The following is a 28,000-nucleotide window of genomic DNA, read 5'->3' as shown; positions in this document are numbered from 1 at the left end:
TTGCTTCAACGATAAAGGAATATTATATGATCCACTTATTTTTGGTATAGTTTCCTGATTGTATTTGTACCATGGATTTTAGGGGGTAAATTAATCAGTAAAAAGAAAAAGGGATAAATTTGTAAAGGATCAACAATTGGAGGTTATATTAGTTTCTCCGATTCCTCTCTCTGTCTCTCTGTGAAGAGAAGAAAAATTACACGAACTTCCATTAAAAATCACCGACTCGCAGAACAGAAGAACCTTTCTCTTTTTCTCTCATTAAATCTCTTTCACGAAACCTCGTGAATTGAATCTCGCACTTCCAAAATCGATTGATCGATCCATCAAACCCTAGAGATGGTGAGGAAAAAGGTACCGGAATGGTTGAATAGCACCATGTGGTCTACTCCTCCTCCTCCGCCTTCTTCTTACGACGACGGTCTCCACCGCCATTCTCCCGTCACTAAAATGAAGGAAGAGGCACAATCAATTTCCGTTGCTCCCAGGCTTAACTCTGCTCCTCCGCCTTCTTCCGCCGCTTCTTCGGTTCCATCGCCGTCGCCTAGACCGAGGAACGGTAGCAGTATTCCTAGCGGTAGTGGCGAATATAGAAACTCCGTTGGTTCTTCCTCCGAGGACTTTTCCCGCCAGGCTCATCTCTCAGCAGAGGTCAATGCAACCTTACTTTTTTTTTGGTTTTAATCAAAAGCAAAGTTTCAGATTCTTCCACCAGCGTGTTGTGGTCTAATTGCTCAGCGTTTTCTTCTACTTGGTTGGTTTTGTTACAGTTATCAAAGAAGGTGATCAATATGAAGGAATTGAGGAGTTTAGCTTTACAGAGTTTGCCGGATTCTCCTGGGATCCGTTCTACTGTCTGGAAGGTAGGCGTTATAAGCATCATGATTTTGGTTTGTGTTAATGCAACAATGCATAGAATAGAATAATTGAGATTGAGAGTCTGATATGATCGAAAACCTTATGCAGCTATTGAATTATGATTCTCTTTGCAGCTTCTGCTTGGTTACTTGCCACCTGAACGTTCACTCTGGTCAACTGAGTTGAAACAAAAGAGATCCCAATACAAGCACTATAAGGATGAGCTTCTTACGAGTCCTGTAAGTGATCCTTCTCTTTTCTTACGAGTCAGCTTTGCATGCTATGTCTCTCTAAGTTGATTTCAAGTATTTGGTACTATCTTTTTCTTGAAATGTGTTTTTTGGTACCACTAACTGATTCTGTGGTAGTTAGTCAGAAATCACATGGAGAATGGTGAGGTCAAAGGGGTTTGACAATTATGATCTGAAGAGTGAAAGCCGATGCATGCTTGCGCGATCCAGAATAACTGACGAGGACCATCCTTTAAGCCTAGGGAAGGCGAGCATTTGGAATACATACTTTCAGGTACTATATAACTTGCAACCCGGGCAGGTTTTTTCTTGTTAAAATCTTTTAGAAAGACCTCTTGGTATTCAATTTTTCCATCAGTTCCAACGCAAACTCTTTTATTAATGTAGGATACGGAAACCATAGAACAAATAGACAGGGATGTCAAACGTACTCATCCAGACATACCTTTTTTCTCCGGTGAATCATCATTTGCGCGTTCTAATCAGGTAACCGTTTTGTGTTCTCATTAGCAAATTTTCACCTATTGTTGATTACTCAAGCTCAGTGACGTTTCCATTTACATGTCTAGGAATCTATGAAGAATATATTGCTTGTATTTGCGAAGTTAAATCAAGGCATCAGATATGTTCAAGGGATGAACGAAATTTTAGCACCTATCTTTTATGTATTTCGTAACGACCCTGATGAAGATAGTTCAGTAAGTATACTCTTTTTGTTTCTTCGATACCCTTTAAACTGCTGTCACATGATAGGGTATACAATTTCACAAAGCAACCGTGCCAGTCTAGACCCGAGTTCTTAAGTAAATCAATATCAAGATCTTTTTACTAACATATATGGTCTGAGTTAGAAATAAAAATGTTTTCTTTTAGTATGAATTTGACCTCTTTGCCTACTTTTCCTAGAAGATTGGTGCGTGTATAATCTTTATTCTGCAAATCTTGGTTGTGCTCTTGTGTCATGAGCTTCAGAGTTTATATTAACTCTGTATAAAATGTGCAGTCCCATGCTGAAGCAGATGCATTCTTCTGCTTTGTTGAACTGTTGAGTGGATTTCGAGACTTCTACTGTCAACAACTCGACAATAGCGTGGTGGGAATCCGATCTGCAATAACAAGGCTCTCGCAACTTGTTAAGAAGCATGATGAGGAACTTTGGCGTCATCTAGAGATCACCACGAAAGTAAGACATCGATTCTGTCCGGAAGATAAATTCCAATGATCCCCTTAGCTTGTTTAGTATTAATGTTCTCTCATCTAGATCATAATAACATTAGATTGGAGCCTCTGAGATTGACATTGTATAGACTCTATGGATGACAGGTAAACCCACAGTTCTATGCATTTAGGTGGATCACTCTCCTCCTGACACAAGAGTTTAGTTTCTTCGATTGTCTTCACATATGGGATGCACTCTTAAGCGACCCCGAAGGCCCTCTGGTAAGATTGACTTATACTTGAAATCAAATAAATAGATACAGAAGACTCACTCATTCCTCAATGTTTGCGCGAATGATTGAACTCCGTTGATCTTATTGTTGCAGGAGAGCTTACTGGGGATATGTTGTGCGATGTTGGTTTTGGTGAGGAGGAGGCTAATCGCTGGGGATTTCACATCGAATATGAAGTTACTTCAACACTATCCAACTACAAACATCAGCCATCTCTTGTATGTAGCCAATAAACTTCGTTCCAAAATTTTATTATAAGTCCTTTTTTTCTAACTTCTGATCAAGTCAACTTTTAGTTGCCCATTACAATTTATACAAAGCGGTTTTGTTTTGTTTTAGGGTACTTTCACTTTACTCTTTAAATCGAAATATGTTTGTTTGTAATTTGTCCAACGGAAAGAAGCATGATAAAGATACAAGCGTTGATTAAGTATGAAAAGTTGTTCAAAAAAAAAATTGAAGTAAGAAAAATGGCGTATATTGAGAATTTATGATTAGTATTATTATTATTATTGGGTTGTATAATTGTATTAATGTCATCAATGTGTTACATATTACATGTTCGTTACTTTATATTTACTACGTTTGTATCATTTTTATATATTACCCTAAATTTAATCATTATTGCAAAGTTTATTTAATATTTTGGTTATATATTATTCCTTCTGTTTTATATCACTTGTCATTCTAGTTAATTTCACATATATTATAAAAACTATTTAATTTTCTATTTTACCTTTCATTAATACATTGTTTCATTTATTTTAAATAATTAATAAGCTAAAAGTGAGAGATAAAAGTGGAAATTTGAGTAATAAAGTTACATCACAAATATAAACCACAAGTAATATGAAACAAAAAGATGCGTAAGCATAAAATTAGACTCACAAACCAAACATTTCAGGTAAGAACAATCTGCCATAAAGATGCGCATTAAGTTTTACTGTATTATTAAACAAATTAGATTTGAAGGATCGACACAATGATGATGATGATGATAGTCCCTGACTCCTGTTTCTTACTAATTATGGTTACTGGGATGAAAATGTAAAACAGGACAGGGTTGGTTCAATGAGAGGAGGCATAGAGTTCATGGAGCTATGTGGGTTTGAGAAAATTGAAGGAGAGTTCTTGTTCTTACCTAGAGACAAGATCGATTCAGCCATTATCAACTCAGCTGGAACAGAGCTCAATTCCGCCATCAACAACTCTTTCTTTGGAGTTCTTTAAATCGATGCAATGTCTTCTTGTGTCAAATTATGAAAACTTTTTAAAAGAACAAAAAGATTCGGATATCGCTATGAATAATACTGACAAAGTAACATTCTTTTTGTTTTGTCTTAATAAGTGAAAAATTTGGAGACCAGGACTAAAAAAACTCTTCAATTACCGTGAAACTAAAAGAGATTTTACGGTTAACGTTAAGTGTGACACTCGATCCATTCTCCCTTCGTCTGAAACGGTTCGCAAATTAACCGGTTTGAAACAGATTGATAAATATAGAGCAATACGGTTTAATCTGGTTACGATGAGTAGCGAACACATAAGATAGAGTCTTTGTGTTGCGCCGCGACGATCTAATGCAAGTGTGTACGGTTAGGGTACACGATGAAATCGCTTTATGTTCTTTTTAAACCGAAATCTTCTCCCGCCAATATATATATTCCGGCCGATGGTCTAACTAATAATATTTTGGTTATATATTATTTTGATTTAGTTCGGAGTAAAATTAAATGGATATTATTAGTTAGAGCTCTTATTAGTTATTGCCTCATAAAGAGTTTTAGCTCACTCTATATTTGGTCCAAATGTATTGATTGATTGTTAAAAATAGCATTTTTCCTAAATCAAAAATATTTTTATGTTGTGCGATGTTGGTACTAGGCTAGTTGGTAATGGTGGAGGGAGGCTAATTGCTAGGGATTTCACATGAATATGAGTTTACTTTATTTCACATTGAATCTATCTTAACATTTTTGAAGTACATTTTTGTGCCATATCTTTTTTTTCTTTGTATCCAAACAAGTCTCAATTAACTAAATTCTCTACTATCCTTACAACCAAACACAATCATTTCCTTATTTGATAATATGAATTTCAAATTTCCTAAAATCTATTTACTTAATTTAAAGCAATATATTCGATTAAAATATAATTCTCCTTTCACTTTTATTTAATCTTATATTTAATTATTTGAATTACTATTTAATACATAAAATTAAGAAATTTTTCGATTTTTTTTAGCATATGATGTAATTTGAATTTTTATAAAGGATATACATATTTTAAAAATTGTTTTAGGATTTTTGTGTCATCCTATATAATTCGGGTCGGTTTAAAATCAGAAATTAAGATCCGATTTTACTAATCGGGTCTTTTTTAATTATGTTAATCGTTATGGTATCCAATAATATTAAAAATATGGTAATATTCCGGTTTTTACAAAACTAATTAATGATAACATAATCAAGGAAATCGAATTCAAAATATAAAGGAGAGAGAGGAAATATAAATTAAATGCTAACATTAACAACACAATCAAATTTTAAATAAAAATTACATGAAACGGATACTAACTGATTATTATTGACGACAATTTAGTGGGATATTCCATACCCAACTACTATATCCTTAGCATTAATTCATAATTGTCACATTTTCAAAGATATTGTGTTTGCTCAATAAATATTTTAAGATATGATATCAAACCTAATTCTATCATCACAATCTATAAATAACATAACAATCGAATAACAAAAACTCACCCAATTATACGAAACTCTTTGATACCACTAACAAACGAATCTTTACTGTAACAATGGCTGCACAATTTGCTTTCCTAAGAGACATACATCCATGTAAAATCAAAGGTTTGCTTTTAACCCGTTCATGTTTTCTATTTAATCAAATTCACAAAAGTTTATACAGTCGAACCTCTATAAATTAATACTCTTTAAATTAATACTCGCTATAAATTAATAAAATTTTCCGGTCCCGAGTTGGGCCGGTGTAAAAACTAACACATTTCGATAAATTAATAAGATAATAATATTTTTGAAAATTCTATGTAAAAATATGGTCTCATCAATATTATAAATTAATAATCAAATAATATTAACATATATATATATAGAAGAAAATCTAGTGAAATATGACTCTATTGTTGTTTACATATTCTTGAATTTACATCCTTATTGGAGCTCATTTCTAATCTTTTTTATTGTTGTCTTCTCAAACCGTATCTAAAGGTTGTGGAAAGTCCTAAATGCGATAATTGCTTCTTTACATGTAATTGGTTCTAAAGTTACCGCAATATATTCTTCGACTTCATCATTACTATGAATAATACTAGTAGCAATTTCTTCTAAACTCTGAACTTCTAACATTTATCGTTTTTATCTAAACTCTAAATTAAAAATTAAAAAATAAGAATTAAAAAAATCTTTAAAAATATGAATGATAACAAAAGTATCTTATTTTGTAATATAAAAATTTAAAAATCTCTTCATAAATTCTTCATAAATTAATAAAATATTAATTTATCGATAAATTAAAACCTCTATAAATTAATAAAATTTCATGGTCCCCACCTTATTAATTTATAGAGGTTTTACTGTTCTGATTGTATATAATAATGATTATGATTATTATGTTTGATTTGTGGAAAAAAATTGAACAAGAATAATAAGTGTGTCAAATCCTTTTGTTGCTTTCTCATGTTCATAACCAATGCGCTATATCCTAAAGCTATTGATTCATCGAATGAGGCGTAATATTCATTATTTTAGTTTTATAAAATAAGCCATGGATTTGAATCATTATCTAACGTTTTTTAACCTTCATATATATACTTTATTAAACTATCTACCGTGTACTAATACGATGCTAAAGCTTCGAATAGCAAGCCTTAGTGCACATTCATAAGTCATAATCCTAAGGTAGGTTCTTTATGATTATACTTATATGACCATATAATATATCTTACGTTTGAATTATGAATATATTAGTATCATATAATATACGGCCACTAATTTTACATTTATTTGAATGAAGGTACATGCTTTATGCCAAGATCATGGATATGGTGAAACCAAGTGTTTGTTGTTTGATAGTATGGCTGCAAAAGTAATTAAATAGCGTATTGATCAAACTCGAAAAGAACAACTTACAATTTTTGTTACAGTCATTTTATTCCTATATGAAAATATATAAAAGATAGTTTTTATAAGTTTAATACATAATTGATAATGAGAACTTTTTTTTTTGTAGTTACTAAATAAATGTATTTTACTCATTATAAATTTTAATATACAGTATATTAGAGTTTAATACTACATACCTATATATAAAAATAAAAATACTTACATTTATATTAAATTTAACTCACATGTTTCAATAATGAATTGTATTAGGTCTTACAAATAAAAAATATATTTTCAAATACAAATGTATTTTAGCAAAGATGAGTTTAATTAATACTTAATAGAACATTTTATTTGTTTCAAATTTACATACTTATAGTACTTTCAAATTATACCCACATATATTCAATAACAAATGGAAATACACCAAAATTTATATAACATTGTAACATTTATATTAAAAATCCAAAGAAAATCTAATCATTTTATACACAAAATTGTTATAATTATATATAAAAATTAAAAAATGGTCTCGTGGTGTACCACGGAGTAAATCCTAGTATTTATTATTTCTCTTTAAATATGTTTGTGAGTATTATTATTTTTATTTATTTTATGTTGATCAGACCTTTAAAAAGTCTTTGTGTATCTAACACTCACAAAAATGGAAACAAACGATTGTGGTCACCCGCCTTCTCTTACAAGGTCCCAAGGCATGTTTATTAGAAATAAAAATCAAATTAACAAAATATTTAGTTCATCAAATTCGTAATATCAAAGTATAATTTCACGAAATTTTCTAAAGTATGTCCTTTTAAAAACTAATCCCTACAAATTGGGAGATTCAATTATTGTGGTTGTTGATGTGATCAAGAGAAAAAGGACTGTTCTTCATCTGAGATCTTTGTCTTCTTTTAATCTCTTAGTCAATTTTAATTGAATCTCCCAACTTCTTGGCAAGAGATTTATTTTACCTAATTTCAAATCTCTCCCTATAATATCCTCTAATTCTAAATTGAGCTTTGTTCATATTTTCATCATATCATAGGACTTTGCATTAGTATAACAATTTCAAATATCTTGAACTAACATTAAATTAAGTTGATCACCAGGTATAACAAAATTGACATATTCAAAAGATTTTGTATTGTAATCATATACAAAAATTTATGTTTTATGTACATATTTTTTTATAACAAACTTAAAAATTGTTTTTTTTTTGTTTTTGTTTTAGATCATATCAAATTAGGGTTTTGTAGACATGACCTAGCCTGCTAGAAAAGGAACCCTGAATGTGAAGTAACATGTTAGAAACCAGCTTCCTATACAATTTTCTCATTCCCTCCTAACGACTCATCATCAAAGCCCCAATCTTTATCTGATTTCAAATCAATACCAGTTAGCACTCTCAACAACCGAGACCAAGAAGAGATCCACAATTGCAACCCAAGTTTCAGAATTGGTCAAGCTAATTTCAAGCTGCCCCCTTTTAATTGTTGGCAAAATCAAAATCGGTAATTTTAATGATCAAGTCCGACCCACTCGCAACCTACGAGCGATGAAGTCCACGTAGCATTTTCATCGGATATGAATGCTGTTAGAATTCCACTTAACATTGAATCATGCATGCATGAGTTTTTTTTTTTTTTTTTTTTTTTTTTATGCATGCATGAGTTCATTAAATATAAATAATAAATCTGGTGAAAGTACAGAATTGTCTTTGTATCTAGTTAAGTAACAGAAAGGCGAAGTGGTACAGAAGATATTATTTAGGAAATTATTTTACATTTTACATTTTATTTAGGATTTCTATTTTGTTTTTTACTTTTCTCATAAGTTTACTTTTACGTGTTTTATTATATAAGTAAGGATGAGAACTCCTTTTGTGAAAAGCATCCAAGCTAGAACGAGAGAATTTGGAGGTTTTTTAGATCGTGCTAGTGATCAGAGAGAGAAGGAAAGAAGAGAAGAGAAGAGAAGAGAAGAGAAGAGAGTGGTTCCATGTGTGTTCTCGTGTGTAAGGTAAAATCTGAGTTTTAATATGAACAAGGGCTTGAAGAAAGATTGAGCCTTTTCTATGTATCATATTGGTGTTTATATGTGAATCTATCCTTCTATAGAATCTGGTTAATATATGTTTTCATGATTTGTAAATCTGAGTTGCTCTTCTTGAGAAGAACTAGTGGACTTATGAGAGTAACGACTGATCGATCTATAGTATTTTATGATATTGGATTAATACTAAGTAATTATGCTTTTATCTTCTTTCTCGTATCTAATTAATATTTCTTTGATTGATTGGTTGCAACTTTTTCAAGAGATTATAGTGGGCTATGCAGTATCTATGAATTTGCCATTGTTCAGAAGAAGAATCATCCGAGAATCTTCTTCATGGTGAATATTTGCTACTAGAGATATGTGCATGATTTAAATAGTTGGACATGTGTATGATCAGTAAGGGTTTTTATTTATTTATTTGCAGGGCTCTCTTCTTGTGTTTACTAACACTCACTCTTTGCGTTCCGGTGGGTGCCTCGACAACGACTACAACCATCAAGGTAAATAAACCGCACGTTCACAACACAAATTTTCTGTTTTTATATTATTAGCATATAATTAACTTTTATTTTTTGTAAAACCTAACAGAGTCCGACGGGGATATCATAGACTGCACAGAAATATTAGCTCAGCCGTCGTTCACGCATCCTCTCCTCAAGGATCACAAGCTACAGGTCTTTGTTTTATTTATTTATATTTTTTACTCATTTACACATATCAGTTTCAAATATTTGTATGTGTTAAGTTCTTATTAATACAATGTTTTCCCATTTTTTTTTTCTTTTTTCTTTCTAAACGAAATATAATACAGGAAATACCAAGAGATCTTCCTAACACAGCCAAAAATGAAGATGGAGTTAGCGGCTGGCAGATATGGAACGGTCGTAATGGATCGAAATGTCCCGAGGGGACGATTCCGATTAGGAGAGGATTGGTTTCTCAGAAGAACGGGTCTACTAATTCTAGTGATGCATCTATATTCACCCACAGACGACGATATGGGGTAAACGTAAATATATAGTTTTTTCTGTTTCCCTGTAATATGAATTGCTCCAAAATTTCATCATCTTTTTTTCTTTTTTTGTGAATATGCTAATTGTTATCGCATTTGTATGCACAGCATGCTATTTCGACGAGCAAACTAGATATTTTGGGATTTGGATCAAGCAAACAAAGTGATGTATCTAAATTCACCCGCGGACATGAGGTAAATATATAAGTTTTTTTCCGTTTTGTGTAATATGAATTGTTCCAAAAAATTTATCAGTAACTTTTCTTTAACTGTATATCGGATTTGTATGCACAGTATGCTTTCGTATATTCGACGAGCAAACAAAATATTTTTAATTATTTATTTGGACCAAGCAAACAAAAGATTTATGGAACAAAAGTCACAATGAGTGTGGGGCACCCCAAAGTTGAACAAGTCGACGAGTTCAGCTCAGGCCAACTTTGGCTCGCCTCGGGTTCATATGAAAAAAGTGATATGAACACCATCGTGGCAGGATGGCAGGTTAGATTTCAATGAGATTTTAGTTGACTATTTGTTATATAAGTTTTATTTAAATTTTATAACTTATGTATGCAATATGACTAACATTATAATTGTTTTTTTTTTTTTTTCTATATAGGTGCATCCCTCAAAATATTCGGATTACCAGTCTAGACTCTTTATTTTCTGGACGGTAAGAGTGTGCTATGTTTTTTTTTGTTCACTTCAGTTTTATGACAATGCTTTCTATGAAACTAATAATACCTTTTTCCTTCCAATTGGCTGTTGACAAAAAAAAACTTGTAGAATTATGCATACACTTTTGTGGGATGCTCGGATCTTCGTTGTCCTGGTTTTATACAAACCAGTGGCAATGTCCTTCTCGGAGGCGCTATCTACCCCCACATCGAAGCCATTACAATTCAGATTTGGAAGGTTAGACGGTTAATATTTTTATTTTTATTTTGTTATAAAACTATTTTTAATATATATATATATATATACACACACAAAATGTAGTATCCAAACCTTGGACACTGGTGGTTGTCTGTCCGTCTGAACAGTGACACACTTAGGCTATCAACAATGGAGCTGTTGAAAAAAATATTCAATAGTTTAATCACTCCAATGGAGGTGTTGAAAACCAAAAAAAATTGGCGTGGATTAATTTGTGTTGAATTCATTCAACCAGTTGAATCAAAAAATTTGGGCCCCACAAACATGCCGACATTCAATTTTCGTTTTTGTTTTTTTTTTTTTTTTTTTTTGAAAAAAGAAGAAATATATGAGAGAGGATGTGTCGTATATTTATTGGACAGTAAAATTTTGGAGATATTTTTCTTATTTTATCATTTCAAAATCAATTATTATATAGTAAATAATTTTTTTATAAAATAATTTTTATATCAAAATTCATCATTTTTAAAACTCTATAAATAGAGACTTGGTTCATTTTATTCCGACACAAAAAAAAACCAATATTTCTACTATATTTTCAAATTCTTCTTTAATAAACTTTTCTTTATTTTAATTTTTTCTTTTTTGGGAATGAATCATAACAACAATCCTACACAATTTCCAGTTGGTTATTGGCCCATCGAGATATTTAGTACACTTACTGACCACGCACTATTGGCACAATGGGGCGGTCAAATAATAAATGTTTACGTATTAAAAGAGAATTACGTCCCCAAACACACGACAACCCAAATGGGATCTGGGTATCTTCCGAACAGCGCCAATGCTGCGTATATGCTTGATCTAGAAATTGTGGTTAACAAGCAAGATTTACATCCGCCCTACAATCTCGAAGTATGTGAAACAAACCCTAGCTTCTACAAAGTCAAGAAGACAAGCAAGACGAGTTTTACTTATGGGGGACCAGGGGGACCTTATGGGGGACCTGAACATGCGGGAACGATTCACGTCGGAGTTAATTTTGTTTTTCTTTATTTTTGTTTCAGTCTTTTTTTGCTCTTTTAGTCTCGTTTTTTTTCTTTTATTATTTTGATGTTGCCTATTGAACCGGGTGTGTCATACACCTAACTTATTTTTATTTTAGTTTTGGTGAAATTATATCTTTTTAACATAGATTAGATTTATTTCACGACGATGAATGTATTTTTTTAGTAAAATATCAAGATACTTCATTATAGGATATTTAAACACTAGACTACATGTTTTCAACAAGTGTAAGAAGAGGCTGGTTTAGCCGGTTTTGCTGATGAGCTTGCTGAGAGGATAAAATGCTAGAGGGACAAGAAGATTGTGACGCTACTGAACAACAGCAAGAAGAAGAGATAGCGATTCATCATCTGGCGCAGATCTACGACAGCAACATGCAAAGTCATGATGCCGAATCAACAAGTGCAAGAAAAGACTGGTTTAGCCGGTCTTGCTACTGATCTTAATATGCATGCATGATGCAGCAGATGCTAGAGGAAGAAAATGATCGGAGATCATGCATGACTTTTCGTCATCTAACATCATCCCCAAGACTCAAGTTAACCGGTTATGCATTCCTCCTTTTCGAAATAAATAATATATCATTTTAATAGTAAAATTATTATATTCTTGTTATAACAACATACACATGTTGATTTGCATTTGGGCAGTGAAATATCTATACCACTAGCACTACCACAAAACACTAGACTACATATTTTAAGGTTTTAGCAAAATTTTCCAAATGATGAATTAGAATTTCTTTCCGAAAAATCAATCTATTCTATAAATTAAAACTGTGTGTTAATCGTAAATTGAATTCATTTAAGAATATAAGAACAGTAAAAGTAATAAAAGACAGTTATTTGAACCACTTTAAATTTTAGATATGAAATGTGGACCTCCCATTGAATTTTCTTGATTAAATATAATTACACTAATTACAAAAATAATAATAATAATACTATACAGCCCATTAATATTAATTGTGGACCTTATATCTGATATACCAAATAAAATAATAATGAATTTTTGAACCTTGATTAGGATATTTAGACCATTTTTTTTTTATCAATAAGAGTTGTTGCTACAATAGTCCTCATGGAGCAAAGTTGATATACCAATTGGTATATAAAAATAAAACATAAAAGAAGTATTTAATGGTAGAGGATTTGTAGCAAGATGGTTCGCAGCTTTGTTGTGTGTGCGTCGGATCCATGTGAAATGAATATGTTTTCAAATTTTGCCTTCCAATGTTGCATTTCTCTGAACCAGTTATGAGTCTCAAAGTTGATGGTATGTCCATTAAGTATTTTGACCAGAACTTGGTTATCTCCTTCAAAAATTACTCGTCTTAGACCTTTTGACCAGCAGTGCTGCATTGCTTGAATCAGACTTTGGAACTCCCCTTCCATTGCAGTTCGTACTTTCTTTCCTTTTGCCTGGCAAGCCCCTTTATAAATACCGTCCTCATCTCTGATTATCCAACCAGATTGAGGTTCTATATCTGCATTCCTAAATGATGCATCGTAGTTGCATTTATACCAATGTGCAGGAGGATTTTGCCATCGCTTTTCTTGATCTGTGGTTAAATAAGCACTTGGACATGATAAAGTGGCCATATACTGCTCTGTTTCAACCCATTCTTTTGCATCGTTTCTTGTTAACTGAAGTGTTTTCGTCCAAGAGAGGTGACGTTGCTGGAATGTGAGAATATTGCGACTCTTCCATAATCTCCATAGTAACCAGATCGGCTGTTGTGTGTGGTGAGAGAGTTCGTCGTCTTGTTGCTCTGGTAATAATCGGTTTAGCTTATCTTCGACTGAAATTGATGGATCAATGAGGTATGGTGAGTAATGTCTGGACGCTCGCCATAAGGATTGTGAATACATGCAGGTAAAGAACAAATGGTCCGCTGTCTCTGGTGTTTGATAGCACCGTTTGCAAAGAGTATCTTGTGTGATGTGTCGTCGACCAAGATTTTCACCCGTTGGTAGTATCTTTGAGACTAGACGCCATAGAAAGTGTTTGAGCTTTGGGGCGGTTCTCTGTTTCCAAATCTTCTTCTTGAGGTTAATGTTGCCTGGAATGGGGTTTTGCTGATGAGCATTGAGTTGGACTGCTAGGTTATATGCTGACTTGACTGAATAATAGCCACTTCTGGTATAGTGCCAGCCAAAGATATCACTTTCTCCTTGAGAAAAAAGTTTGATGGTTTGAATTATTAGCACATCGTCGGGGTGAACTTGTTCTGTCAATTTCGTATAATTCCATTCTGCAGGAAGAGATAAAAGCCATTCACTGAGTCTTGTTGGAACACGATCCCCTCTTGGTCTTGGTGGTCTTGGTGGGTCTGTTGGTAACCATGGATCATTCCAGAAGTCAATCGTATTTCCATTGCCTATGATGATTCTTAGACCTTGTTTCATTAAGTCTCTTCCATGGATAAGTGATCTCCAAAAAAAAGGATTCTTTTCGCTTTCTTGTTGCATGTAGAATGTGTGATTCTGGAAAGTATTTGCCTCTTATTACCTTTGCCATTAGACTTTGGGGTTGTTGCATTAATCTCCAGGCTTGTTTTCCCAATAGAGCATCATTGAACAATTCCAGGTCTCTAAAACCTAAACCGCCAGAGTTTTTGGAGGTGCCAAGCCGTTCCCATGATAGCCAATGCATACCGTTATGATTCTCATCGGAGCCCCACCAGAACTTTGCTAGAAGATTGTTGATGTCTTGACATATCTCCTTTGGGAACTTGAATACGTTCATGGAATAGATAGGCATTGCAAGTGCTACGGACTTGAGTAGAACTTCCTTGCCTCCCATGGATAGAAATTTCTTATTCCAACCTTGAGTCTTTGATTTAACTTTTTCTGTGATATATTGGAACATCTCACTCTTCTTCCTACCAAACTGTTCTGGAATCCCCAAGTATTTACCTCCACCTCCTTCATTGTGTATATTCAGGATATGTCGAACCATAGTTTTATTTTCTGGCTTCACCTACTTCCCAAAAGTGATGGATGATTTGCTTAAGTTGACAGCTTGTCCTGAAACCTTCTCATATAATGACAGAATTTCTTTTATCCTCTTTGCAGACCTCACATTAGCAAGTGTGAAGAAAAGTGAATCATCTGCAAAGAGAAGATGACTAACTTCTGGGCTTCTATTGATGATCTTTATGCCTTGTATCTTTCTCTCTTTCATATTCTTCTCCATCAAATGTGAAAGAACTTCAGCACACAAAATGAATAAGTAAGGTGATAACAGGTCACCTTGTCTGATGCCTCTCTCTGGAACGATATAACCTCTTGGTGAGCCATTGATTAGAACCGAATAACTTAAAGTGGTGACACAACACATTATCCATTTTATCCACTGCTGATGAAATCCCATCCGTTTCATGGTTTCTTCAAGAAAAGTTCATTCTAGCCGATCATATGCTTTGAAAATGTCTGTTTTGATGACATTGTCAGTAATGAGTGTGCTTGTCTTGTCCTGGTGTTGAGACTGTTAAATACTTCGTGAGCTATGATGACATTGTCAGTAATGAGTCTGCCAGGAACATAAGCAGCTTGGTTTTCAGAGATGAGGCTTGAAAGATGTTTCTTTAACCGATTAACCAGGATATTTAGACCATTTATAGCGGTGATTCTCAGACAGACAGTTGCTAATTTATTAAAAACAAATAAACAATAATAAAAGAAGAGAGAAGGTGAGAAAAATAAGGAGAAAAGTAAGAATACTCTCACCACATATCACATGACTATTAATTAGTTAAATTTTTTTTTCTGATTTAATTTTTAAATAAATAATTATATTATATTAAAATAATATATACTGAGAATTCATCAAGTTTTAACTGGTGGACATGCTTAGGGCTGTGCATTTGGGTAACCCGTTCGGGTTCGGGTATTATCCGTTCGGGTTCGGGTAAATGGGTTTAGAAAAATAGAACCCATTGGATATTTTTAGATATATGGGTTCGGTTCGGTTTGGGTACTACCGGGTTTGGATCAGTTTGGGTTATAAATTTTAGAACCCGATTAGTACTCGAACTACCGGGTACCCAAAAAAAATATAATTAAAATTAATTAAATTTCAATATATTTAGTTAAATTTTGACTTATGTGACAAAATATTTTAGATATTTTGATTATTTTTGATATTTAGGTATAAAACTAAATGAAATATTCAAAATTATAATCATATTTTGGGATAATTGCATTATATTAATGATAAATATTATAAATATGTTTATGCTTTCGAGTTTAATGGGTATCCAAACGGATACCGGGTATTACCCGATCCTAACCCGAACCCACGGGTATTAGAAAATAGAACCCAATATAGTTTTATAGGCAAACCCGTACCCAACCCGAACCCAGTTTTTTGGGTCGGGTTTCGAGTTGGATATTCGGGTACGGTTTTTATGCCCAACTCTAAACATGCCCTTAAATTTACTCTGCTGTTGCTGTTGCCCGTTGTCTCTTAAGCTGGACTTTCAATTTCTTATCGCTTAATTGGCGACCGTTCATTGTGGTGATAGCGTTCTGAGCAGCCTCTTGCGAGCTTGATGACCAAAAAAATTTTACAGAAACAAATAAAAAGAAGCTAACACACGAAGAAGTCGGAACCGATGCAATAAGTACTAGCCTCCAAGTTTACAAATGGGAACTGTTTATTTGTTTACTCTAACAGAAAAAAAATAATAATAATAATAAATAATAAAAAAAAACAAATTACCCACTAATCCAAAAACAAAATCATGGAGAGGAGTATTCAAAGGCTTGTGGAGGTTGTGGCTCGTCATCTACGGCCATAGCCGAGGTGGTTGTTGCTTGTTCGCCTTGTCCTGTAGCTGCCGCACCGTCAGCAGGAGATGCTGTTGAAGTTGGTGCATCAGTCAAAGACAGAACCTCAGGCTCATGAGGACGCAAGTCTCTTAGAAGGACAAACCCTGATGGAGCTAACTTCACCGGTACATATCTAGTTTCCTCCATCAATTTTATGTATTTCTCCTGTGAAGGGACTACACGAGCAGGGTTCACTAGAATCTCAAACGTCGCTTCTGGCTCAACCTTCTTCTCCACTGTTGTAGCTGTGCTATCAACCTGGCAGTAACATACAGAAGATATACTTAATGGTCCAAATATGATGAAAACTCGAGACTGACAGATTCATCATGACCATGTGATTCATCATAGGAGCAGCATAGGACAAAGTAGAAAATGTTAGAGAAATTAATTTCAATTCAATCAGATAGGATCATCATGATCATGAGATTGTATGTGTTCACGAAACTACCAGTGGCCATAACAGAAACTTACTAATCTTGAATTGACCTTTTAGACGAAGATGTTTTGCAGAAAAAAAAAAAAAAAAAGACGACGTTGGGAATAAAATTTGCATTTTACCTGCATAGAGTCTGCTTCCTTCTCATCTGACGCTGCTTTTGCTTTTCCAGCATCGTTGCCAGACCTTTCGGCATTAGCTTTCTGCTCTGCTTCTTTCTTAGCCCTAGCTTTCGCTTTGACTGAGGTTGAGAGCACAGCAGTTGGTAATTTGGCAGCGGTGTTGGCAGTAGCAACCGTGGTTGGTTTTGGATACTCGAACAAAGATGGTTTTGCGTGCGACATGAATTCAAACTTTGGGACTTTGAGGTCGTAGTTCAAACCGATGAACGCGGTTGGTGAGAACGCCAAGCTTATGAAGTAAATCAATGGGTACCAATACCAAAACTGGCTAAAGACAGCGAGGCCAATGACCGCAGTGACTTTGTCATGTTTTGTCTTAGAGAGCAGTCTAATCGTCACATTCCTTCCACCAGCATCAAGAATACCTGAAGCCAAAATTGCTCCCATCTTGCTCATTGTATCTTCATGCTTGTCAAGTATTATCTTCTCAAGTTGACGCCTGCAAAAACACAGACAAATTTTAGTCTTCAGAAGGGAACTATTTCCTACCTTCTATTGATGAAGAGATCAGAACTTTACTAACCTAAATGCTCCAACACGAGAATCGCTTGCTTCACTAATTTGGACCATCACCATCGCCATGGCAATCAGAGCACCTTGACGAACAAAGTCCACCACATCTGATGTAAGTGGCTCCAACAAGGATATTGCCTCACACAGGCCAGTGCCTGCACAAGAGATGCCAACTGCAAGAGCTGCGCCATAGCGGACATGCGGATTGTACGACTCAGAAAGAAGGGATACAATACGTGGAGTCTACAGTTTAAATATTGTGTAACCAGTTAATAAGTGTAAGCGAGCACAAGAGCCCTAAAACACTAAATAAATGGGCTTTAGCGTCAAAATTTTATTGAGATAAAAGAAATATGGAGTACCTGCTCTGGATCAGAGTATAAGACAAATCCAAGTGCAAGAACAGCAGTCCTCCTGACATCGTCACTGACATCAGACACGGCAAAGTGAAGGAGTTGGCGGATGGCTTTGTTGTTAGCGGTTCCACTGTAAGCCAATGCGAGTGCATACATTCCACCGTAACGGATGATAGGATCTTGATCTCTAGTCATCTGCTCAATCAATGTATCTGCTCCCTCTTCTCTACCATATACTGTGAGAGCTATTCCTAGAGCCAATCCCCTGTACATAATATCAGATGTTTGTTATTTGAAGACTGAAAGAAATTATCATGCACCCACACACAACCAAAAAAACATCTTCCAGACTTGAAATTACCTTATTATCTTCTCATGCTGAGTCTCGTGAGCATAAGCGAGCATCTCACTAGCCTTATCAGTTGCAGTTCCAACCAACAATAGACCCATGCTAATGCCGGCAGCTTCACCAGCAACAGCACTGTCAGTGTAAAGCACGCTTTTGATATCATCGTATATGTCTTCATCAGCTGTCCCAAGGGCAGCCAAACCAAGACCTAAACAAGCTCCATGTTGAATAACCTGCAATCATATTTCTTTTTGATGAAAATCAAATCTAAACAAAAGACTAACTTTTTGGTGATAGAATGAAAGACTATCCAGAAGAAAGATATAACCAATTACCTCAACATTAGTGCTGCGTAGGCTATCACGAAGAAATTGCTTGATTCCCTCACCATGGTTGGCATGAATAAGGCCAAGAGCATATAAAGCACCCCCTTCGGAATAAGGACTCCCACCACCACCTGCTCCTCCCTGAGGCAAGTATGGAGCCATCAGTGACCTGCCTTGTTGTAAGTGACCACTATGAATAACACCTAATCCTGCTGTAGCACTAAACTTCGCCCAATTGGTGGCCCTGCTTAGCCAATCCTGCCAATTCAAAAAAGAAAAGAAGAATAAATTCAATGCCATATCTTTATCGTTGAAACAAGTGCAAAAAAATGATAGTGAAAGTAAAATTTACCAAATTCTCCCTGAGGAAAGTGTCAACTGTCGTTCCAGCATGCATTATAGCATTAGCATATATTGTAGCACTGTGACATACACTGTTCCGCATCTCAACGGACTGTTTTATTGTCTTCAGGATTAGCAAGTCCGATCTACAGGCAAACAATGGTTATTGCTGAAGCATGTTACTATCTGGAAGAAACGACTTAAGAACAAAATATCCTTTCAAGATATTAAAAGGGAAATTAACTGCCTCACTTGTTATGGCTGTAAAGAAACTGGAGGGTCAGCTGTATTGATGTCTCTCCAGATAAAATTCCCTTAACCTTTGTTAACCTCTCAGCATACACAGCGTCAGCAGGAATCGTTTCATGCACAATTGTCTGAGATGAAGTGTCATCCGCCATCTGGACATCCCCTGCATTGTTCTCATTTTGAGCAGTAGAGGTCTCAACGGCTTGAACTGCTTCTACAGGACGGGTCTTGGGAGCTGGAAGGCGGTCTCTCACACTCATGAGAAATGCCTGGTGCTCATTCTCTACGAGATCGAAAGCGATTTGCAAAGCCAATAAAGCATCATCCTTACTCTCTGAGCGAAGAAGCTTCTCCAATATGCTCGCAACACCTTGTGGTTCATCCAAAAACATAAGGCACTGACAAATGCTCAAATAATCAGGAGAAGCCAGCTTCTGGTAAACATTAACAAGTAACCGAAGAACCTGCACGAATTAAACTACGTAAGGATGGTATCATTTGCAAATTAACAGTAAATACAAATTACCTACAAAAGTGTTTTGAGTTACCACATAAAGAATGCAATGAATTACAAGTTGTAATTTACAACTGTGGTTGAGAAGATACAATATAAGGTCCACATGACCGTTATATTTGCAAGGAAAGATAAACGAAGATATATCCTAGTCAACTCATAGTATCATAAACATATTACACTTGTTAAATTCCAGTTCTGTGGCCAGTACACTCACCTCATGTCTATATTCTCTGTGGTTAACAAAAGAGTGGGAAACATTGATGCAGTAAGATAATGTTCCCTGCACATTTTCACTCTTTACAATCGCTTCTTCCAACTTATCCAATCTCCGACATTCTATAGCAATGCCCATGGCTTGTTGATACTTTCCGTCAGTGATACATCTGCAAAACAGAAAATCATGTGAGTAAAATTAAATAACAAAGAAGAGAGTCAAAAAGTAATTAAATTAGGTATCCCATACTTGTCTAGCATTCGTTCAACAATGGCCACCAGTCTCGGGTCAATTTCCACAGCCTCACTTGACTCGACTGCCTTGGATCTGAGAATAGCATACTCATCTATTGCTTTAGCTGAAAGCGAAAACAGAAGCTTATTAGTGAATTTATCCGAGAAAAATCTTATAAAAGAAAGACGGATGTGCGAAGCTTATTAGTTATATGTGCAAGTCTTATTAGTTAGAAAAATATGTGGTCTAAAACACTAAACTATTTGCTTAATACATGTTGCATTTAACTTGACTTAATGTATATTATGGTCAAGAAAATCCAAGCTACTGTTTACTGTCATCATAGGTCTAGGAAGAAAAAAAAAAAGAGAGGAGAGCAACAAGCTTCAATATCCTTACCAAGTAGAGTATGAACATAATCAGAATCCTCGGAAACATCAAATAAGGATCCAGCTCCAAGGGCATAGGACAATGAATCGTTAAGTTCACCCAAGTAATAGAAAACCTGAGATAAGAAAAAGATAACAACCATCATGAGGAAACAAGAGAAGGTCAAAGCTCTAAACTTATACCAATATCTACCAGCTTTTACGAGAAACAACCATATAATGCATTCGTGTAACTTTCGCAAGTTCCTCTACTAACAGATGTGGCCAGTATATATATATATATATATACACAACCAGTCATCGTGTTAAGTTAAATAAAAAGCTAAACTGTACCTTGGAGACCAACAATGCAGCAAGCTGTCGTTGATGCTGATCAAACTCTTCATCTTCGTATAAGCTCTCTCTACCCAAAAAAAAAGCAAAAAGAGTCTCAGAATCAAGATAACAGTGTAAGATCTCGAGCTAGAAGAATGAGAAAAGTAGAGTAGATCCACAACTTTCAAAGGGAACAAAATAAATACATCGTATCAGTAACGGAGCCGTACTTAAGTCAGATAACACAATGGGTCCATTGGCATTAAGAATCTACATAATGATAGAACCTAAAGCAATCCAATAAAGTTATTGCAAATTGTGACATAACGACGCTTTCCTTTTCCCAATCAAAAACTTCACCTCGACACAAAACTGTCCATGACTGACCAAAAAAAACTTAGAATTTCAAGAAATCCTAAGTCCTAAAATAAGAAAAAGCAACCCTAAAACCCCACCAATAGCTTTACCGCAAAAATTCCCAGCAAGCAAACAGATCGAGTGAAGTTAACAAGTAAAACCCTAAAACAATAAGAAAAAAACAAAAAGCTAAGGAAGAGAGAATTACATGATGGGAACACTGGTGGAGATCTCGGGCCAAAATTGGTCAACCAATCTGTTGAGATAAGAGAGAGCGTGAAGTTTCAAGGAAGGATGGGGTTCATTGAGCATTGCAAGTAACCCACCGGCCGAACTAACCATAGCGACGGCCATTATCCTAATCGGAATTTAAAAAAGAAAAACCCTAACGGTGGAGAAGAGCTGATCAGACACGGAGGAACAAGAACCGAGCTTTTTAACCTCGATCGAGGGAGGAGAGAGAGAGAGACTTCACTTTTTCAGAATTAAATAAATAAATAAATATAAAAAAATCGAAACTTATCGAATATTAAGGATACTTACCCAACAAGTCAAGTTATTTTAATGGATGCCCCTAAGTTTTATTAAGATTACACTTTCACCCCTAACATATATAAACGAGCGCCACATTATTGTACTATAATATATAAGGTTTATTTAGTGGACCTATTAAACGGCCCATAAATATAATGCCGCCTTTTAGTTCCGCAATGTAATTTATAAATTATAGAGAGTTTTGTAATATGGTTTGTTTTAAGCCATAGTTCACTTCAGACTCTATGTCCAATTCCAAACTCTTGTTGTTGGTGTTTTGCATTTGGTCTGATAGATGATGATCAATCAATTTCCCTCAGCTTAGGTTAGTGATCGATGAGCTAAAGTTTAGCGAATAATCAACATGTGTGCGATGTTGTTTGGCAGGCAGGCTAAAGAGTGTTAAACGTGGACACTAGTTTTTCCAAATCGGATCTTGAATTGTCGTTTACATCATTTACGTTTGGAATTGTTTTAGATTTTCTGTTATCTAGCAAATGAAGAAATCCCTAAAACCGACTGATCAACTTCACGGATCTTAAGTATGTATCTCTCTTTCATGGTAATCCCCATCATTTTGCTCATGTTTATTATATAATGAGAGAGGAAAACATGCATTATATTATTTGGTTAATAAATTACTCCATGGATGGTGTACATAAGAACTAAATTCTTGCTCCGAGAAAGAGAGATTGAGGAGAGAAAAAAAAAAACTTTCTTTGTTTGTTTGGAAGTAAGCATATATGAGAGGGTTTCTGGTTTGCATCATTGATTGATGAGACACCTAAAAAAAAAAGCTAAGCTCACAAAAGTAAATGAAATCACATTTTGGGGTTTCAATATCCCGTAAAATTGACATGGCCTGTCATCCAAAAGATTAAGCCACCAAATTTGGCCATATCATTTTTTCTCGAGTCGAATATAATTATATTCTACTTGATATTTTCTCTTAGACAGTACATATAATTTTGTACGAATAAAACATGCAAAAAAGAGAGATATACACACACAATTTCAAATTTCGGCTTCTTGTTTTGGCCAAAACATTTTTTTTGTTATTGGCCTTTAAAACCTCTACATCCTTAAACTAAAGTTTAATATAATTATGATATGATCAAAATAATTCAACAAACCGTATATATTAATTGTTGTCATAGGTTCCCCAATTCTTCAACTATATTTTGCATCATACTTTTTTCTCTTTGTGTTGGATGAGATCAATATGGCAGTTGGGCAGACGATTAAACATAAAATTTTGCCCAGTGACCGGTGAATTATATCATTTAACTGTTACTCAACAACAATTATATCCTAGTTGTTATACAGGTTGAACCGGGCAGGTTTTGGTTTACTCTGTACAGCTGGTTTCTTGCCATAATATCCCCATGGTGTTCACTCTGTTAATTGAAGGATTAGGGTTCATTTTCTCTGTGATTTTGATCTTCATTAGCCACACTGTAAACACGTGTTGATCTTCAATCTCTTTCGTTTCATTTATCAAGAAAAACAAACAAACAAACAAACAAAACTGGGAGTTGTCTCTCATCGGAAGTAAACCAAGTGATCCGGTTTATTTAAGTCTACGTACAGTTGACGAAAAGTGCTTATACGATCACGGTCTCTATCTAACTATCTAAGTCTCTCTCTATATATACTACTCATGCAACAAGCAATGTCATATAAAATACATCCTCTTCCTATAGCTTTTAATAACAAACATTTTAAGTTTCCTATAATCATGGGTCTAATCGCCTGCAGAGCGTTTGTGTTTGTTTTGCTATTTGCTTTGGTCGCAGATTTTACTATGGGAGAAACAGAGTTGGGTGATGACAAGCACTTGTTTCCTCACCTTCACCCTCGTCCTCTCCTCCACAAAGGTGGCATCTACAAGAAGGGCTTCAAAAAAGGCTTGGGCGACTTTGGATCAGGTGGCGGTTGGATTGGAGGCAGCATTGGAGGCTTTGGTGGTGGAATAAGCGGTGGATTTGGTGGCGGTGGTAGTGGAGCTGGAGGGGTAGGAGGATTCAGCGGCGGAGCCGGTAAAGGAGTTGACGACGGTGGTTTCGGCAAAGGAGTTGACGGCGGAGTCGGTAAAGGAATTGATGGTGGAGCCGGTAAAGGAGCTGATGGTGGAGCCATTGGGGGAATCGTCGGAGGAACTGGTAAAGAAATTGGTGGAGGAGCCGGAAAAGAAGTTGGCGGAGGAATTGGCGGTGGAGGTCACTGAGGATTTGATAAACCGTTGTGTGCATTGCCGAGGAGCTATAATAATCCCCATGCATGAATGTTGTCATTTAAGTAAAACTAATTCGTTAAAATTTAAACATATGAAATAATAACTGAAATGTGTATCGTTTCCCTTTAATTTGTTTTCCTCTTATATGATTGTATTTGGTTCTTCGTGTAAATAAAATGGATAAAACGATCTAAAGAAAAAAATACTATACATAGTAAGACTAGTTTTTTTTTTTTTTGGTATCAATGTGAAGAAGTAAGACTAGTTTTATATAGGAACTTTGAAGCCTTGTGCAATTACTAAATGGATATTAAAAAAAAAGTATAGGTTTTTAACCGAGACCAGAAAAAACTAAAGCGATAATACTAAAACCAACTAACTTTAACAGTTCTTAGCTCAGAAATTAAACCCGACAAAATAATCACAGCGATAAAAAGTTACTTCCTCACGCGAGAACGCTAGTACAAAAACCGTTTCATGAGTTCATCTAAACCGATGGCGAAGAATGACTGGCTTACCAGTTACCAGGAAAATGATTCCAGAGATCCACCAGTTTGGAAGGGTAAAATGGTAATTTTTTACATTCTCCGGTGAGTTTTGAGAACCTTGTCAAGTAACTGAGGATTTGCAAACCGGACATGCCTTACTCCGTCCTAGCCACGGATCAATACACTGCACAGTTCATAAACAATTGTTGATTTTCGAATTTCTCATATCTAATAAGGGGGTTTTGATTCGAATCAGTAAAAAACTTACATCTTTATGGAATTTGTGCAAACAGGGGAGATGACGTATGGTGTCTCCGATCGTCGGTGTTTCCAGACAAATAACACACGTTTCTTCAAACTTATCAGTCTGCATATTATCACCAACATATAACACCAAAGAGAAAGCTTTTTAGTAAACAAAATTTCGATATGAAAAAACTGTCTTGTACATGTGAACCTTTTAGCTTACCTGAACTGTAGACTCTGGTAAGTCGTTAATGCGTTGAGTAGAAGCGCCGCCATGTCGATGGTTGTTTTCATCAAGAGCTAGCAGCATTTCGTAATCATCTCTGCATCAACAATGGTTAAAGCGATCAAGCTTCACTTATTGAAGAATCATAGTAAAATAAGGAGACAAATACCATACTCGTTAAAGTCACGATCCATATGAAGAAGATTCCTACTGTTAATGGTGTGTTCAATAGCATTCTCTAGTCCCTCCAAAAAATCCAATCTCTGCTACATTTAAAAGGGGTAAACGATTATTAGCTTTGATACTTAATAAAACATCAGCGACATTCGAGGATATAAACATGGTTAAAAGAGTACCTCGTCAAAGCTCATATCATTTGGAAAACTGAGATTCATAGCTCCGTCTAAAAGACCAGGTGCACGACCTAAACGATGACCTCGACCCCGTGGTGGTGCTCTAACAGGAGCACGAGCCTGTGGAGGATTCAGTCGCCTCCTTGAAGAATTTTGTTGTAGTCGTGCTTCCAGACGACTTCTCCCACCAGGGTTTGCTGCAATCTGTAATTTATATTCATTGGCATTAAAACAGCGGGTAAGATATTCAAAATGAGCCTCAAGCCAAGTGCAAGTTTTGAAAAGAACTAATCAATGTTTGATAATGTTTAGCCTCGCCTCTAAACACAGCAAATCGAAAGAACCAGATTAAAAAACGCCAACACAGAAAAGTCTCTTTGTCCATCACTTACGGTACTAGAGTTTCGGGTATTACGAGTAGAAGAACGACTAGAAGAAGCACGGCGAGAATTCTCTTCTTGTCCCAACATCCTGGCTAAGTTTAAATCCATCTGTTCCAACGTATCAAGTCGAAATAAGAACCTTAGTTGATAAAAGGATGGAACATAAAGAAGACATCCAAAGAAAGGGAACTCGGAGATCTACCTGCTCATGTCTGATCAACCTCTCTTCTTGGTACAGCTGTTCTTGCAGTTCACGGGCCAAAATCTCATCTGCTTCTATTTGTCTTACATTCAAATCAGATACACCGTTTTCAATATGTGTAGGACCGCCGAAGACCCGTACTTCAGGAGATGAATCTTCAATTTCCAACACTTGAGTGTTGCGTCTGTGATGGTTCTGAATTCGTGGTGGCCTTGAATTAGATGGTTCCCCAGGAGATGTAATAACAGTAACTTCTGGCTCATTTGAAGCCCTTGAACTAGTAAGTCCATTTCTCCGCCGTCGTTGTTGTCTTGTTCCTCTTTCAACCACACCGGTTTCATGCACATCAAGTCCGGAAACAAAACTACAAATTCCGCGTGTGTCACTCTCATCCCTCTGATTCCGGCTACGCGTACTAACCCACCCATCCGACCCATCTCTACTCGCCACCCTATACAAAGATTATAAACTCTTATAGCACCACATCCTTTTGATATCCATCCATACAAACATCTAATATAAGAAGATAAAGGAAAACATATTACCTGCTACGCGAACTTTCTGGTCTTTTGCCTCTAGCTCTTCCGTGAATATCTATTCCAGAAACAATCTCTCTTATGCCAATGGAAGTTGCAGTTTCAGGAGCTAGTTCCTGTTCAACACTGACAGTTTCCTTGGAATTGGTATCAGCAGCTAGCCTGGCTCTAGCTGCTATTCCATGTGGAGATATGCAGCCATGTCTAACCAATCTCTTAGTGCCTCTGTTCTGTTGTCTGTCACTGGAAAGGTTAATTGTTTCTCTATTAGAAACAGAGCCACAATCTGCTTTTTCTTTACCCTTATTACTATTCCCAGGAGGCAGCGTAAAAGAGTTATGATCACCTCGTAAAGGAGAACAACCATTTATGTCTTCAAATGCAGCAACACGAGCATGTCCATTGAGTTGATTTAGATTTAAAACCGGATTCCTCTCTGCACGATCCCCGCATGGATCAACGGAGATGGATTTCCCTTTATCCTTCTCAACCGCTGGTCTCCTAAACAAAGAACTGCCTCCTGAAGCACGCCAGCGAGTTAGCGTATCAGAACTTTCACGGTTTTCCCCAGTTTCGGGGAGTGCTCTGGTTCTACCACTAAGGTAATTACGGTACTCTTCTCCTTGGTATCTCACTGGTGCTTCTGGAGAAGGTGGTCTTCTCTTAACCTCTCTAGTTCGTACCGGTCTATCTGGAGTATCAGGTATGGTGATTACCATGTCAAAGTCAGTGTTATCCATCCTGAAACAGTTGAAAACAAAAATAAACAATTCAGAAATTGAAAGCATTGTAAATTAGCAGTAGACTTTTTCTGATTAATGAGATGTTTTGAGATTATTCAAAACAAAAACCTCAGATTATAACTTAGAGCAAACACAAATTCACCAAACGTTAAGAACACACAAGAATCGGAATTTGCAGAATTTTTATGGGCGTGCCTTCAAATTAATTATCATCTGAGGAATTTAAGCCACGAAACTACCAGAAAAACGAAGACTCGTAGGAATTTGTTGATACACCAAAACGAGAAAAAAAAAAAAAAAAAAAAAAAAATCTTCGTCTCCAGAAAAAAATAATCGTAGAGAACAAATCTGAAATACAAAAGGAGATAAGAAAATTACCCGATTGAATGTGATTCGAAAGTCCGAACCGAAACCCTAGTTGTTCGATGAGGAGCAACTGCATCTGCGCTACCTCTCCCTCTTGCTCAATGGGGTGCAACGATTGGACCTCAGATTATTCCGGGTCGGGTTAGGGGTTACTGGGTCGGGTTTTGGAACTTTAATTAGTGATGTTGGCGTACACAATTTTAACTGGGTTTAAGGTCCAATAATTTGGGGTTGAGGTCCAATAAGTTGGGGTTTTTTACAAAAGAATAAGGCCTCTTTTTGTTTAAATTGGCTAACACAATTAAACTGCGGTCAATTTTGAATAGTATTCGTAAATACTAAATAGTATATCCA

At 35.6% G+C, this 28,000-nt stretch overlaps 5 protein-coding genes and 1 long non-coding RNA gene across 11 annotated transcripts; 4 read left to right on the top strand and 2 right to left on the bottom strand.

The window, feature by feature from the left end:
* The first annotated feature begins 56 nt into the window (after nucleotides 1-56).
* Nucleotides 57-2,898, top strand: LOC104739008 (uncharacterized). Of its 3 annotated transcripts, none has more exons than XM_087484407.1 (9): nucleotides 57-651; nucleotides 771-863; nucleotides 993-1,097; nucleotides 1,231-1,383; nucleotides 1,497-1,595; nucleotides 1,679-1,807; nucleotides 2,113-2,292; nucleotides 2,433-2,549; nucleotides 2,654-2,898. In XM_087484407.1, exons 1-9 carry the CDS (start codon nucleotides 340-342, stop codon nucleotides 2,816-2,818), a joined length of 1,353 nt encoding a protein of 450 aa, XP_087340533.1. In that variant the 5' UTR covers nucleotides 57-339; the 3' UTR covers nucleotides 2,819-2,898. The 3 variants fall into 3 exon arrangements, with proteins under 3 accessions (XP_087340533.1, XP_087340535.1, XP_087340534.1); XM_087484409.1 differs by having other exon boundaries at nucleotides 135-651; nucleotides 1,227-1,383; XM_087484408.1 differs by having other exon boundaries at nucleotides 146-651; nucleotides 1,235-1,383.
* Nucleotides 2,899-3,433: 535 nt separating this feature from the next.
* LOC104739007 (uncharacterized) lies at nucleotides 3,434-3,860 on the top strand. Its single transcript, XR_015580016.1, has 2 exons — nucleotides 3,434-3,464; nucleotides 3,617-3,860. It is a non-coding gene; the product is annotated as an uncharacterized LOC104739007 (long non-coding RNA).
* A 3,506-nt stretch (nucleotides 3,861-7,366) lies between these two features.
* On the top strand, nucleotides 7,367-10,866 carry LOC147927755 (protein neprosin-like). Its single transcript, XM_087484655.1, has 10 exons — nucleotides 7,367-7,407; nucleotides 9,042-9,096; nucleotides 9,185-9,260; nucleotides 9,349-9,434; nucleotides 9,572-9,763; nucleotides 9,881-9,967; nucleotides 10,067-10,273; nucleotides 10,392-10,445; nucleotides 10,559-10,687; nucleotides 10,828-10,866. Exons 1-10 carry the CDS (start codon nucleotides 7,367-7,369, stop codon nucleotides 10,864-10,866), a joined length of 966 nt encoding a protein of 321 aa, XP_087340781.1.
* A 5,456-nt stretch (nucleotides 10,867-16,322) lies between these two features.
* On the bottom strand, nucleotides 16,323-21,948 carry LOC104743148 (26S proteasome non-ATPase regulatory subunit 1 homolog B). The gene is made up of 13 exons (XM_087485083.1): nucleotides 21,542-21,948; nucleotides 20,995-21,064; nucleotides 20,672-20,777; nucleotides 20,288-20,396; nucleotides 20,039-20,207; nucleotides 19,311-19,771; nucleotides 19,069-19,204; nucleotides 18,726-18,974; nucleotides 18,403-18,623; nucleotides 18,048-18,306; nucleotides 17,696-17,928; nucleotides 17,113-17,611; nucleotides 16,323-16,809 (listed from the first exon to the last, which is right to left on the bottom strand). Exons 1-13 carry the CDS (start codon nucleotides 21,685-21,687, stop codon nucleotides 16,462-16,464), a joined length of 3,006 nt encoding a protein of 1,001 aa, XP_087341209.1. The 5' UTR covers nucleotides 21,688-21,948; the 3' UTR covers nucleotides 16,323-16,461.
* A 1,589-nt stretch (nucleotides 21,949-23,537) lies between these two features.
* On the top strand, nucleotides 23,538-24,306 carry LOC104739006 (uncharacterized). Its single transcript, XM_010459239.2, has one exon. The coding sequence runs from the start codon at nucleotides 23,540-23,542 to the stop codon at nucleotides 24,092-24,094; it is 555 nt and encodes a 184-aa protein (XP_010457541.2). The 5' UTR covers nucleotides 23,538-23,539; the 3' UTR covers nucleotides 24,095-24,306.
* A 62-nt stretch (nucleotides 24,307-24,368) lies between these two features.
* Nucleotides 24,369-27,820, bottom strand: LOC104739005 (uncharacterized). 4 transcript variants are annotated; one of them, XR_015580143.1, is made up of 9 exons: nucleotides 27,659-27,794; nucleotides 26,547-27,278; nucleotides 26,002-26,452; nucleotides 25,809-25,907; nucleotides 25,420-25,620; nucleotides 25,275-25,329; nucleotides 25,061-25,160; nucleotides 24,860-24,958; nucleotides 24,369-24,775 (listed from the first exon to the last, which is right to left on the bottom strand). XR_015580143.1 is itself a non-coding variant. In XM_010459238.3 (9 exons), the coding sequence occupies exons 2-9, from the start codon at nucleotides 27,275-27,277 to the stop codon at nucleotides 24,713-24,715; spliced, it is 1,833 nt and encodes a 610-aa protein (XP_010457540.1). In that variant the 5' UTR covers nucleotide 27,278; nucleotides 27,659-27,820; the 3' UTR covers nucleotides 24,369-24,712. The 4 variants fall into 4 exon arrangements, 2 of the variants coding, with proteins under 2 accessions (XP_010457540.1, XP_010457539.1); XR_015580144.1 differs by having other exon boundaries at nucleotides 25,275-25,326; XM_010459238.3 differs by having other exon boundaries at nucleotides 25,238-25,326; nucleotides 27,659-27,820.
* Nucleotides 27,821-28,000: the final 180 nt, after the last annotated feature.

The sequence above is a fragment of the Camelina sativa genome, chromosome 14, assembly GCF_030686135.1.
Source record: "Camelina sativa cultivar CO46 ecotype springtype chromosome 14, ASM3068613v1".
Lineage (NCBI taxonomy): Eukaryota > Viridiplantae > Streptophyta > Magnoliopsida > Brassicales > Brassicaceae > Camelina > Camelina sativa.
Note: the sequence above shows the minus strand (reverse complement) of the source record. Positions and strands in the feature narration are given on the sequence as shown.

Coding starts and splice junctions, on each gene's coding strand:
- LOC147927755 (XM_087484655.1), top strand. CDS start 7,367: ATGGAAACAAACGATTGTGGTCACCCGCCTTCTCTTACAAG. Junction 9,097..9,184: donor ATCCGAGAATCTTCTTCATG/GTGAATATTTGC, acceptor ATTTATTTGCAG/GGCTCTCTTCTTGTGTTTAC. Junction 10,688..10,827: donor TTACAATTCAGATTTGGAAG/GTTAGACGGTTA, acceptor TGACACACTTAG/GCTATCAACAATGGAGCTGT.
- LOC104743148 (XM_087485083.1), bottom strand. CDS start 21,687: ATGGCCGTCGCTATGGTTAGTTCGGCCGGTGGGTTACTTGCAATGCTC. Junction 20,397..20,671: donor TTATGTTCATACTCTACTTG/GTAAGGATATTG, acceptor TTTCGCTTTCAG/CTAAAGCAATAGATGAGTAT. Junction 18,307..18,402: donor CAGCATGAGAAGATAATAAG/GTAATTTCAAGT, acceptor TATTATGTACAG/GGGATTGGCTCTAGGAATAG.
- LOC104739008 (XM_087484407.1), top strand. CDS start 340: ATGGTGAGGAAAAAGGTACCGGAATGGTTGAATAGCACCATGTGGTCT. Junction 1,098..1,230: donor ATGAGCTTCTTACGAGTCCT/GTAAGTGATCCT, acceptor TGTGGTAGTTAG/TCAGAAATCACATGGAGAAT. Junction 2,293..2,432: donor ATCTAGAGATCACCACGAAA/GTAAGACATCGA, acceptor TATGGATGACAG/GTAAACCCACAGTTCTATGC.
- LOC104739006 (XM_010459239.2), top strand. CDS start 23,540: ATGTCATATAAAATACATCCTCTTCCTATAGCTTTTAATAACAAACAT.
- LOC104739005 (XM_010459237.3), bottom strand. CDS start 27,277: ATGGATAACACTGACTTTGACATGGTAATCACCATACCTGATACTCCA. Junction 25,330..25,419: donor ATGATATGAGCTTTGACGAG/GTACTCTTTTAA, acceptor TTTTAAATGTAG/CAGAGATTGGATTTTTTGGA. Junction 25,161..25,237: donor ATGGATCGTGACTTTAACGA/GTATGGTATTTG, acceptor TTGTTGATGCAG/AGATGATTACGAAATGCTGC.